The sequence below is a fragment of the Bos indicus x Bos taurus genome, chromosome 17 (genome assembly GCF_003369695.1).
Source record: "Bos indicus x Bos taurus breed Angus x Brahman F1 hybrid chromosome 17, Bos_hybrid_MaternalHap_v2.0, whole genome shotgun sequence".
Classification (NCBI taxonomy): Eukaryota; Metazoa; Chordata; class Mammalia; order Artiodactyla; family Bovidae; genus Bos; species Bos indicus x Bos taurus.
Window position 1 is genome coordinate 11,697,307 of NC_040092.1, and position 13,499 is coordinate 11,710,805.

The 13,499-nt window shown below is 53.2% G+C and overlaps 1 protein-coding gene across 2 annotated transcripts in view; it reads right to left on the bottom strand.

Annotated features, from left to right (window-relative positions):
- DTX1 (deltex E3 ubiquitin ligase 1) overlaps positions 1-13,499 on the bottom strand; it is a 38,918-nt gene that overhangs the window by 12,915 nt on the left and 12,504 nt on the right. For both annotated transcript variants that reach the window (XM_027566676.1, XM_027566675.1), the window contains exon 3: positions 6,403-7,081. In XM_027566676.1, coding sequence (XP_027422477.1) covers positions 6,403-7,081 — 679 coding nt within the window. The remainder of the gene's footprint in view (positions 1-6,402; positions 7,082-13,499) is intronic.

Sequence of the window (13,499 nt, forward strand, 5' to 3'; positions counted from 1 at the left end):
GAAAAAGCAGGGTTACAGCCACTGTCCTCCAGCAAGGCCAGGAAAAGGGGGAGAGTGGGCAGCCCAGAGGCCCCACGGGGACACAGTGCAGGAGAGACTTTTCATGGTGTGCCTTTGGGACTGTTGTTTTTTGAAGCATTAAAATGTAATACCTAGCGAAGAGCCGGAGAAACAAAATGTGAATGCTTTCAAACCTAAACGTAAAATCACTGCAAGAAATGAAAAGAAGAAGGAAAACACCCAAACACACCAGCCACATCAAAGCCCCCACCCCCCACCCCCCACCTATCCTCCATGTCCGGAGTGAGCTTGCGACAGCAAAGTCATCCCGGCCTGTCTCCAGCTCACAACACCAGCTGGCTCCCATTTCCCGCAGAGGAAAAGCCAAAGTCCTCAACACAGCCTTCAGGGCCCTCCGGGACTGGCCCCATTTCATCTCTGACCTCCTCTCCCACCACACACCCTCGTCGCCTCTGGAGCCACAATGGTCTCCTCGCACAAACCAGGCCTGCTCCTGCCTCAGGGCCTTTGCACAAGCTGTTCCCTCTGTCTACAGTGCTCTCCCCCACCCCAGTTCTCTGCATAGCTTGCTTCTTAACCTCCTTCAATCCTTGCTCAAACGTTATATTCTCAGTGAGGCCTTTTCTGACCTCTTCATTTCCATTTATGCCCCTCCCACTACTCCCTACACCCCTTCCTTTCTTTATTTTTCCTCGGTAGTCACTACTACTCTCTATCACATACTAGAATTTATTTTGTTTCTTGTTTGTCTTTCTCTAGAAATATGAGCTTCGGGAGGGCAGGGATTGTCTGTTTTGTTCATGGCTGGATCTCCAGGGCCCCCAAAGAGTCCTTGGCACACAGAAACTGCTCAATATATTAATAAAAGGATTAACTAGTTAAAAAGACAAGCATAAGCTATAGAGAAGGTAAAAAGAGGGACTTCCCTGGTTGGTACAGTGGTTAAGAAATCGCCTTTCAATGCAGGGGATGTGGGTTCGATCCCTGGCTGGGCACTAAGATCCCACATGCCATGGGACAACCAAGCCTGCAATGGTGTCACTACTGAGCCCAAGCCCTCTTGCTCTGGAGCCCACGCACTGCGACTAGAGAGAAGCCTGTGGGCTACAAGGAAAGAGCCCCCCTGCTGCAGCTAAGACCCAACCCGATGCAGCCAAAAATGAATAAATAAAGAAGAAGGTACAAAGAAATAGCGAACTGGGGAAAGGTAATAAAGAGCTCAGACCCTTAAAATGCAGAAGGAGCATCTGCAAATCAATTTTAAAAAAAGCCGGAAAGAGCCCTAGAGAAGGAGAAACAAAGAAATAAACAAGTGATTGGTAAAAGAAGGAATCACAGGTGGCCAGTAAACAGGAAGAAGTTCTCAGCCTAAGAACCAGAGGTTTGAAAACTCAAACAGCATCTCAATGACAACATCGTGCTGGTCTGATAGGGATGTGCTCGAGGGGGCGGGGCCAAGCCCCGCTCCCACTGCTAGGGATGGATTTGAATGCAGGCAGCTTGGTATCTGCCCCCTTGTTGGCCTTTGTTGCCAGCCCCACTGCACGGGCTGCAAAAACTGAGGACCAGAGAGGGCAACGGGGCCCACTGGGGTCACACAGTGAGAGGAGACAGGGAAGCCGGCCCCAAGCTCAGCTGCTGCGGGCCCCCCGACTCCTTGGGCCTCCAAACGCCTTGTGGCACCAGGACCAGGCCTCTCGGACCCTGGCTTGAAACCCGGAGCGGGCAGCCAGGGGCCACCCCAATACCATGGCCGACTGCGATTGTTGAGTCAGAGTCCTAATCGCGTGACCTGGAGCAAGGGCCAGGCTTTCAGAGCCTCAGTTTCCTCATCTGAGAAGTGGGGATAATAGGGCCTACCACCGTTTCTGTGCACAGCAAGAGAGGTGATGCATGTAAAAGCCGTGAGACAGAGCCTGGGACGTTGTGAGCGCTCAGTAAATGGAAACAGGCCTGCAGCTGTTCCCCCTCCCTCTCCCCTCCACCACGTGGGCTGGAAACTCTTAGTCTGCCCCACAGCTGTGTTCCAAAGTGCTGGATGCTGCCCTCTCAGGAGACAGGGCGGATCTTCCCCACCCCTGTGTCTCCGTCCCCCAGGCATCAGCTGCCAGCTGGCTTCCCGCCTCATCACAGGGGGGAGTGGAAACAAACCCCAGCCAGGGGGACACTGTAGTCCTGCTGGCTGTGTGACCTGGGGACAAGTCAGTGCCGCTCTCTGGACCCCCGTCCTGAGCTGAGGATGGGAGGCAAGAAGGATGACAAAGAATGATGTCTGAGTTCACCCCTCCTCTGCGCACTGATCATGTGTGGTGATTTTAAATACATTTGCACACCCATCAGTTCTGATGAGCCAGCACACGTGGACTGGGGTGATTTTAGCTCCATTTGACAGATGGGGAAACTGAGGCCAGGGAGGAGAAGCTATGCACCTCTCTCTGCAGGAGAGAAGAAGAGTGGAGAAAAGGGAACAGAGAAGGAGAGAGCTGCTGAGAAGGAAAGAAAAAGGCAGGAGAGAAGGAGCAAGAGACAGAGACAGGGAGACACAGTCACAGAGACGAGAGAGACTGAAAGAGAGGCTGAGCCTCAGAAAGCTGTAATAGGAGAGTCCCAGACACACTGCTGTGTCTTCAGTTGTGTCTGGACCCGAAACTCACGCATTGGAGTCCTGTTGTTCTTGTTATTCAGTTGCTAAGTGATATCCGATTCTTGTGACCCCGTGGACTGTAACCCCCCAGGCTCCTCGGTCCCTGAGATCTGCCAGGCAAGAATACTGGAGTGGGTTGCCATTTCCTCCTCCAGGGGATCTTCCCAACCCAGGGATCGAACCTGCGTCTCCTGCGTTGGCAGGCAGATTCTTTACCACTGAGCCACCAGGGAAGTCCCCGCTGGAGTCCTAACCCCTCTCCAAACACTTGGAGACAGGGTCTTTGCAGAGGTGATCAAGTTATGAACGAGGTCATTGGAGTGGGCTCTAATCAATAAGCCTGGTGTTCTCATAAAGAGGAAATCTGGACACAGGGATACAGAGGGTAGATGATATGAAGACAGGGGGAAGGTGCCTGTCTGTAAGCCAAGGCCTCACAAGAAACCCACCCTGCCAACATCTAGATCTCTGGCTTCCAGCCTCCAGAACTGAGACAATACATTTCTGTTGTTTGGGCCTCTCCAGTCTGTGGCACTTTGCTATGGCAGCCCAGGCACACCGACGGACTTAAACACAGAAGCAGACAGACTGCGGGAAGGGCCACGAGGGGCTCTGGGTGTTCTGGAGACCAGGGCGAAGGTGGGGGGCCTGATTCCTCAGAGACACCGTCCCTTTCCCCTCATGGGCTGCACCGAGCCTCAGTTGCCTGGGAAATGGGAAGCTTCACTCTGCAGGAACTAGGGTCTGCCATCTCCATGCCTCCTTCCACCCATCCCCTCCCTCAGCAGCAGACTCCATGTGTCCTGGGCCCACCCCCCTACTCTGAACCAGGCCTATTTAAAAAATTTTTTTTTGGTCACATGCAGGACCCTAGTTCCCCTGCCAGGGATCAAACCTGCGTCCCCTGCATTGGAAGACACAGTCCAAACCATTGGACTGCTAGGGAAGCCCCTGAGCCAGGGGTATTTTTAGTTCCTGTTCCTTGGCTATGCACCTCCTCAGCAGGGTCAGCCCTGACTACTCCATCCCTCCCAACCACACCACCCTGTCCCATCACCTCCCTAGTGCTTCCCTCTCTCTCCAGCAACTGTGTTCATTTACTCATTTGCAGGCTGTATGTTCAGCAGTTTGGACCCCATTTGTCTTGTCAGGCTCTGTGAACATGCACCCACAGTACATATTTAGAGAATTGATACCGAGCAATAAAAACTGAGCAACCCCCAGCTTGCCCTGAAAGAGCCGTTTTCAAAAATTTCATCAGTGACTGAGAAATTCATTTCACCTGGCGACCTATGAAACGCATGTAGAAATCATGCAAAAGGTTCCTGGAGCAATTCTTACTAAGTATGACACATGCCAATGTTTTCTATTTTGTTCACTTTCTTTGATTCTATTCAGTTCCTTCCCATCCCGTTTTCAGAAAATTTTGGTTACAACCTTCTGACTTCATAATTCACTAGTGGGTTTCAGTGATACAGCCCTGGAGAGAAGATTCTCGAATTCTTGCTGCAAAGGCACCTGGGACTTTTCTGCTTCTGTCCCCTCCCACATCTACTCCAACTTGTTTTCTACTCTTGTCATCCTAGGGCCCTCCAGCCTGGCCAGAGCCAGGTTGTGATCTGCAAGGAGCCACATGAATACCCGTCTGTGATTCCCAGATGGGTGAGTCCCTTCTGCAGTGTTTCCCCAAAATGCTCTCCCAAACCTCCTCTGGTCTCCTCCCTGTGGGCACTGGGATGCTGGAGAGGAGTGATCTGGAGGGGAAGGGGGAGAGGAAGGGAGGGCTAGGCGGGCAGGTGGCAGCTGCTGTAGTCCTTCCGGTGGAAAATCACACTCCCCAGCCCCCCATACCAACCCTCCTCTGGATAACATTAGTAGTCCTGGCTGCCACTGAAGGACTATCTCAATATAAGCGCTATGTATGATCAGGCACACAGCTCCCACTTGACAGATGATAAAACTGAGGCTCAGTGAAGGAGAGGGACTTGCCCCAGATCTCATAGCTCAGAAGTGGCTGCCAAGAGGGGATCGGAACCCAAGCAGCCAGATTCTCAAAAGTTCAGAAGCCAGAGAGATTCAGAAAGTGAAAGAAAGTGTTAATCATTCAGTTGTGTCTGACTCTTTTTGACCCCATTGATTGTAGCCTGCCAGGCTCCACTGTCCGTGGGATTCTCCAGGCAAGAATACTGGAGTGGATAACCATTCCCTTCTCCAAGGGATCTTCCCGACCCAGGGATCGAAACTGGCTCTTCCTCATTGCAGGCAGACTCTTCACCGTCTGAGCCACCAGGGAAGCCCAGAAAGATTTTGAAGGGTAGCCTAATTCAGGGCCCCTTCCCTTCCGCATGCCTCAGTTTCTTGGTGAAAGGAAGACCTGGATATGGTGACCTCAGAGGTTGTCTCCACATCTGATCTGTGCATGACCACTCTCCTGGGTCACGCCAGAGGGATGCAAGCAGAGCTGCCTTTTGGTGCTCGTTCCTGGTTTTGGGCACCACAGCCCACACCCCACCTTCCCTTTTCCCTTCTGGTCTATCTCAAGGTCAAGGTCTCTGCTCTGGCCTCCCATTCCAACTCTTTCAGGATCCAGTCCTCCGCTGAGATCAAGTGAATCTGGACTCCTGGGTGGGAAGCTGACAGACTCACTGGGTCCATATTCTGGGGCATGGGTGTCTTAACCCAGGCATTTCCAAAGCTGGTATGATCTGGGTTCCCTTCCTCAGTGAAATCCTATGAAAACCAGTTCTCAAAAGAGAGTCCAGAAAGGGCTGATCTGGTTACAATGAAAGCAGAGGCTGGCTTCTTGGCCAGACCCCTCTCCTGCCACTATGCCGTGCTGTCCCAGGGGTCCCTAAAGCTCAGCTTGAAAACCATAGTATTAGTCCTATGTAATGGTGATATTTCAGGTGTGGCCTTTAGGGCCACAAATATTTGGACAATACTGGCTTGCTTGAGCTTCCACATGAGATGGGTATGGCCTGGGGCAGGGTATGGAAACCCTCTAGAACTTCAAAGACAACACAGTGCAGACTCCAAAATCCTACAGGTCTGAATTTCAATCCCTGCCCTCCACCTGGGTGGCCCTCAGAAAGTATCATACCTCTCCCAGCCTCTACCTCTCCATCTGTAATAGGGACATGATGAAATGGAGGGGGTAGGTAATAAATGAGATGGTGCAGAAAAAGAATTTAGTAAATAGCAGACATGGACTGTACACCGTTACGGCTTCCCAGGTGGCTCAGTGGTAAAGAAGCCACCTCCCAGTGCAAGAGATGCACGTTTGATCCCTGGCACAGGAAGATCCCCTGGAAGAAGAAATGGCAACCCACTCCAGCATTCTTGCCTGGAAAATCCCATGACAGAGGAGCTTGACGGGCTGCAGTCCATTGGGTCACAAAGAGTCGGACACGAATGAGCGACTGAGCACGTGCTTACACACACACCAGAGTAGCTGCTGCTATGGCTCCACCACTTGTGAACTACACGATCTGGGATGTGTTACTAACCCTCCCCATGCTGCAGATTGTTCGTTATCTGTAAATTGGGGCTGATGACGCTCCCTCCCTTATAGGGTCCTCGTTACTGGAGATAAACGAGCGTTAAGGTGCTTAGTTAACTCTTGGCACAAAGTGAATACTTAATAGACGCTAGGTAGTACTTATGATTTTTGTAATTACTGTAATTCTTTGTTCCTAGCCCCGGTGGGCCGCCACCCCTGCGCCCAGGGCCCGGCTTACCCCGGCGGGATGGAGGCACGTGCGCTCACGCTGGTGGCGCGCTGGGGCCCGGGCCGGTTGAGGTTGTTTTGCCCCGGGGTGGGCGCGCCGCCGGGGGCGCTCGGGCTCCGCGGGGGCGCGCCGGGGGGCTGCGCGGGCTCGGCGGGACCGGCGGCGGGCGCGGCCCAGAGCGCGGCGCCGGCGAAGGTGGCGCTAGGGCGCACGGCGAGCGTGCCCGCTGGTCCTCCGGGCGGCGGCTGGGGCGGCGGGGGCGCCGGGGGCGCCTTGCGGCGCTGCGAGGCCAGGATGGCGTTGGAAGCGGCGCGTGTGCTGTTGACCAGCAGGCACTGCTGGCACGAGCAGGGCTGGCCCGAGCTCGCGCCCACGGGCCACGATTGCGACTTGGGGATGGAGCCGACGGTGAGCGGGTAGGCGAGGTCCAGTCGGCGGCGCAGGCGGCGGCGCCGGCGCGTCTGGCGGTTCATCTGCGACATGCTGTTGAAGTAGATGAGGTAGCAGAAGCCGAGCGACGAGAGGTCGAGCCACGGGTGCTGCTTCTCGTAGGCGTTCTGGATGGTGATGCAGATGTCCATGTCGTAGGCCGTCCACGCGCCGCCGTCGTTCTCCCATTCCCACACGATGCCCTTGCCCGGCGCCGACGACGGGTCGTAGAAGTTGCGCCGCACTGGCCGCATGGTGCCTGTGTTCACAAGGGCAACGGGAGTCAGGACCCGAGGACGGTGAACCTCCGCGGCCGGGCGGGGGCGGGGTCGAGGTCGGGGTGGGGGGTGGTCAGGGCAGGCCAGAGGGGCGGGAGACGACCCCGGGGGGTCAGTATATGCGCAGGAGCGAGCTTGAAGGTCAGCGCAATATGGGTTGGGGCGGAAGGCAAGGAAGTGGGGTGTCCAGACAGCACGAGGATGCCAATCAGCAAGGGGAGTAGGGGAGGCAAGCGGCCCCACCTCTCAAGAGTCGACACAGGCAGTGAAACAGTGGCCATCACAGGCTGGGGGGTGGGAGAGGGGGCGGGGAAGAAGCCAGTGTGGGATCTGTTTAGACCAGGAGGGGCTGGGAAGCAGAGTCAGCGCCTGGGGTGAGGGCAGGGATCAACAGAGGCCACCACCCTGCAGACACCAATGACCCTTCTTTCCTTCATCCGTCCACTCATTCAGTCGTTCGTTCATCCATTCGTTGATTACTTCAAGCACAAGTTCACTTATACATTCGTTCATTCCTTTCTTCATGTCTTGGTTCACACATTCATGTATTCCTCAGTTCATTCGTTCAATAACTCCTTCATCAGCCCAGTCACCCATGCCTGCCGCCATTTCATACCTGCATTTATTCTCCCCCGTCTAGTCATCCATGATTTCAGTCATTCCTTCGCTTACCACCATCCTATGTAAAATGTGCACCACCTCTATATACCATCTTTCCCCTCCACATACCTTCTTTCCCCTCTCCTTCCCTGCTCGGGTTTTCTCCATCTGGTATACTTTATATTTCACACATTTATCTTGTTTTCTGTCTCTCTTTCCACTAGAATGTCATTGCCACAAGGCAAGGACTTTGCTTTATTCACTGCCGTATCCCCAGTGCCTGCTCACAGTAGGTGCTCACTAGGTCGTTGCTGAATATATGAATGAATTCATTTAGTTCAGACAATGATTCATTTGGGATCCGCTTATTTTATTCAGTCATGCCTTTTGCTATCCTTGCATTGATCCATTCCTTCATCCACTTATTTATCCTCTTTTCCATACATTTGTTTATTTGTTCCTTCTTTTAACAAACACATTACCTGTCTGCCCTGAGCTCTGTGCTGGGAGGTCATTCAAAATGAACATAACCACATGATAACCTCAGCCAGGTGGGTATTCACACACCCATTATAAAAAACAGAGGCCCTGAAGTTTGGCTCCCAACTTTTGCTCCATGTTTCCCAGTTCTGGATGCTTCCTGAGAGCAAGACTCCATGGACACTGGGTTAAGCAGAGATGACGGACGTCCAGGCTGCAGGACTTCTCAGTGCCTTCAGCCCGCCCTGTGCCTTGGGGCCAGTGTGGAGAGATTCTTTTGCATGGTTCACGTGACACACTGTCGGGAAGGCTGCACCCTTGACTGCTCCTCAATTGTAGGCAAGTCCCTTCAGTCTCACTACGTCTTGGTGGCCCCATCTCGAAAATAAAGGTGATACTAATCCATAAGCTACCCCTCCCCTCTCAAACCAGGCTGTGGGGAGGATTCAGTGAGGATAGCCACAGAGCACAGGGTCTGAGAAGGGCACCAGGGCTGGGAGGCAGACAGACCTCATTTCAAATCCCAGCTGCCTAACTTTCCAGCTCTGTGTCTGTGGTCAGGTGATGCAATCACTCTGAACCTCAGTTTTCTCATCTCTAAAATGGGCACAAGCAGACCTTCCTTATGAGGGTCTTAAAAGAATCCTTGAAGACAAATACTGTCTGTACGCTGATGATTCCAATATCCTCTCTCCTGAAAGCCAGGCTTGTGTATCCAGCAGCTCCCTCAGCAGCTTCCCATACAGGTTCAACAGGTTTCTCAAACTCAGCTCTGCCATAGCACAGCTGTGATCTTCCTTCCTAATCCTAACCCCAAACCTGTTCCTCCTGAAATCTTCCTCATTGCAGTTAAGCAACTCCATCTTTCCAGCTGCTCAAGCCCCAAACCCCCAATTCTTGGACCCACCCCAGACTTCTCACGTCACACCCCATGTCCAACCTATTAGTAAAATCCTGTCATCTCTGTCTTCAAATACATCCCACACCTGACCACTTGCCCCTCTCCCCAGCACACCAAATCTGTCTGGTCTAAGTCACTATGTCCCTCCTGTCTGGACCATGGCAGTAGACTCATGACTGTTCTCCACCTCTGTCCTTGCTTTCTGTAGGGTCTGTTCCCTACACTGCAGCCAGAGGCATCTCATTCAAGTCAGATCACATTCTTCTTTGGCTCAAAACTCTCCCATGGTTCCCTGCTTACTTGGAGTCAAAGTCAAAGTCCTGGCTGTGATTTACAAAGCACCGCATGGTCTATAAAGCTCCTACAAGGTCCCACGGGTCTACAAAGTGCCCCCTCACTCACTACCTGGTCCCTGTGCTGCTTCTTAATGACCCGAAGCAATGTCCAACCTCAGGGCCTTTGCACATACTGTCCCCTCCACCTGGAATATGACCTCACCACTTCCACACATTCTTACAGTTTCCTCCCTCCTTTCTTTCAGGTCTCTGGTTGAACATCACCTCTTTGGAAAGACCACCCTTCCATTGCCCGCCCACTGCCATCCTTTTCGCTTTCTCAGTTTCTCTTCCTGGCATTCAGTGCTACCTGCACAATACATTGATCTACAGACTTGCTTTACTGTCTGTCTCACCCCCGAGATCAGGGATCCTGCCTACTTTACTCCCTGCCTAGCGCAGTGTTGGCATGCAGTGGGTCCTTCCTACCTTGAGGGTGTTTCTACTGTTAACTGGCACAATGCCAGGGTGCCTGGCCCTGGAATCTGCAGCCAGATGGATGAGGGCCCATCATGGTCCATCCTGAGGACCCCTTCCTGCCCTTGCCTTTCTCAGGCTTCTCTCTTCTGGTACAGACTGTACCCGACCTTCAGTGGGTCCCTACCCAGGGCTGAAAAGGCTTCTCTGCTCTCTCCTCTGTTTGCATCCCAAGGGCTATGGATGACCCCTGGCCCTTGCCAAGTGCCCAGAGAGCTGGGGAAGTCGAGGCAAATGAGAGGGGTGTGGTGGGCATGGGGTCCCCGGGCTCCTATAACATCCAGTCAATTACATGACAATTTCGCCCCTGGGCCTCCAGGGCAGCCTCTTTCTCCTATCTGCTTTATCATTTTAATTGAGTGTTCGAAAATTGATTTTTTTTTTCTTTGACAATGGGCAGGCCTGTGAGGGGATTAGTTAGAGGCAAAATCCGGGATCCTGCTCTGGCTCTGCTCCTGAGGCCTGGTCTTCCCCTCTCAGAGCCTCAGTTTCCCCATCTATAAAATGAGGGTTCATGACAGATGATCTTCAGGTCTGATGGGCCTCCTTGGTAAGGGTTAAGGCACTGTGTTACTTGGAAGGTATAACCCCTGGATGGGAAGGGAAAGGAATGGGTGGAAACTTGCCATATTTAAGCACCTGTGTGTGCCAGGTCTTGAGCTGGGTAGGGCAGGATCAGGGGCAGAAGATGCAGAGTGAAGTGGTTGAGAGAAACAACTCAGAAGTCTCACAAGCCATGTGCAAATTCTGGCTCCACATTTAGCCTCAGTGTCCTCATCTGTCAAATGGGGGTATTAATACGTACCCCCCAAGGAATTACTGTGGGACAAAATAAGATAATGCATACCATAGACGCTTGGCAGAGAGCTTGGCTACAGTAAGTACTTGATGAATGTTAGCTAAGATGCCGCTATTATTGTTTACATTACCACATTCGCCCTTTCCCACCCCTCAGTCACTTGGTAAACTCCTATTCACCCAACAAAACCCTCTACACGCCCACCTGCTCCAGGAAGTGCTTTTCCATTCTGCTGTTACAGCTAGCACATGCTGCTTTTTATTGTGTGTCTATTCTTGCACTGTCAATAAGCTATTTGTTTTTGTTCTTAATCTCTCTCATTGGTTGATGACTTTCAGGAGGACAAGGATTTGGTCACATCTATATTTTTGTTCCCAGCACTAGGCACAAGGCATGTCAAAGGACGCATCTGCAACTGAAACAAGCAACCTACTTGGCACAGGTCAGGGCTCAGAGGGAGTGGGAAAGGGGAGGGGCTGGTCTTGATGGAGAGGGAGTGCAGACGTGGAGGGCAGAAGCCAAAGTGCACACGGGGTCCCGGGAAAGGCGGGGGACAGGGTTCCAAAGGTCGGCGTTGGCCAGCTCTGCAACAGAGGACTCCGGGAGCTTCTCCCAGCCAGGTCAGGACCAGCCAGCCCAGGCATCCCTCTCTCCAGGGCTCTATTTACCAGGTATCGATTTTCCTGCCTGTTTACTGGTAGTTATTAAAGGCTGCGTCCCTGGAGTCCTTTTCAAACGAGATCGGAACCTGGCGAGCTGGAGTAATTAGGGCAGCTGCCGTTCACCCCGCCCGGCCCCGCACCCCGCAGCGCCCAGTGCTGCCTGCCCATCCATCTACCTCCCCAGCTCCCACTGGCCTTGGACCAGGCCGAGGGGCAGGGGGCGCCAGCTGGTTCCCTGGGGACCTGCCTGGGCTGCGATCTTGAGATGTGCAAGGGAGCAACCGCGGAAACACTCTTTCTCCTCCCCAGTGGCCTTGGCCTAGATTTTAGACCAGAACAATGGGTCTAAGATGAGAGGCTGGAGGTTCTTCAGCCTGGGAGATGGGAAGGGCCTCAGACTAGTGGGCTGGATGCACAGCTGATCTTTCTAACACCCAGCAGCTCTGCTGGGTCCACTCCCCCTTCTCCAGCCTCCTGGGCACCCAGCTGTGCCGGTCACCAGGGTCTGTGTCCCCACGGCGGTGAGGAACCTGTGTCAAGCATGTACTATTTCTGGGCCGGTTTCTGTGTCTGCTTTTGTTCCCCGTCCCCCCACACCCCCTCCTTCGTTTCTCAGGAATGTTTGGTTGAAAAATTCCAATCTTGTTCCAGCTGAACTGAGAGGAAAGGGGCTTTGGCCAAATGTCAGCTGGAGGATTGTAGGAGCTGGGCCCCCGGAGACGGGGTGTGGGGGCGGCTGCGGTCACTGCAGCCAGTGACCAGTTCGTGCCTGGGACACAGACAACCAAAGAGAGATGGAGACACAGGAGGAAGCAAGAGAGAGGGTGAGAGAGGCTGGGAGAGACATACATGCGCCGAGGGCCGAGATCAACATGGGATGTGCTAAGGTAGATAAAGGAGAGTCGGGGGCAAACAGACATAAAGGAACAGGATCCTGAAGCCTAGAGACAGAGGCAGTCATGGACAGTCAGGGAGAACCAGAGAGCCAAGCCAAGAGACAGGGAGGAGCAGAGAGGGGAGGCTGTGGGGTAGCCAGCAGCTACGGCCATAACAATAAAGCTAATGTTGACTGAGGCCCCACTGTGTGCCAGAGGCTGAGTTCAACACCTTCCTTGCACTAACTCATTTTATCCCCATATGGTTCCTTCCAGGGAAGAACTAAAATTGTTCCTGTTTTACAGAACACAACTGAGATCCCAGAGAAGTGAAATCTTGGGAGACTTGGGGAATGATGCCTTATTCATGGAGTAAAGGAAAAGCCAGGTTAGACTGGTTCTAAGACTGGTTTAACTCAGCCAAGGGATAGTCCAGCTTAGGATGCCTCCAGCGACGGGAACTCACTACCTCAGTTTGCGCTCAGTTGTTTCTCTATCGTGAGAGGTTTCTGCCTGGAGAATGTGGTCCCAATCTGAACCCCCTGCCTGAAGGTGGGGTATGGGTGTCTCAGCCCCCAGATTTTTGCTTTAAGAAAAAGCTGACTCTGTAGAGAGCTGGGGGGAAGGTTCTGAGCCCTCCTGTCTGCCTCTCTAGCCTCCAAAGGGTTCTACCCTGGGCTGGGCCAGTCCCAAGGCCCAGCAATGAACCCCTCCCTCTGGGGGTGGCTTCCCGGAGGGAAGTGACCTCAGTTTAGGGGCACCCAGACCCTGACGGGAAGAGGGGCCCTGTGGGAGGCAGTCATGGGACATCCTGTCAGGTGGGGGGGGGGAAGTCCCACTCCCGCCTGAGGTCTGTGATGGAGCGGGAGGGGGTGGGGGGCAGCGGGTTAAGCATGAGTTCAACACCCAGTGGATGCTGAGCCTGATGAGATAGTTCACTGAATCCTCCACCAACCCAGAAGTCACACCATAGTAACAGTCATGCTCAGAGAACACACTTTTGTGGCCAGGCTCATAACTCATTTAATCCTCACAGTGGCCCTATGAGGTAGGGATATTACCATCCCAGTTAAATTTATTTATTTACAAAAAAATTTTGTTTTGGCTGCGCCCCACGGCTTGCAGGATCTTAGTTCCCTGATCAGGGATTGAACCCGGGCTAATGAAAGTCGCAAGTCCTAACCACTGGACCACCAGGAAATTCACCATCCTGTTTTAGAGGTGAGGAAACAGAGGTACAGAGAGGGTTAGGAACCCCTGAGGTCATCTG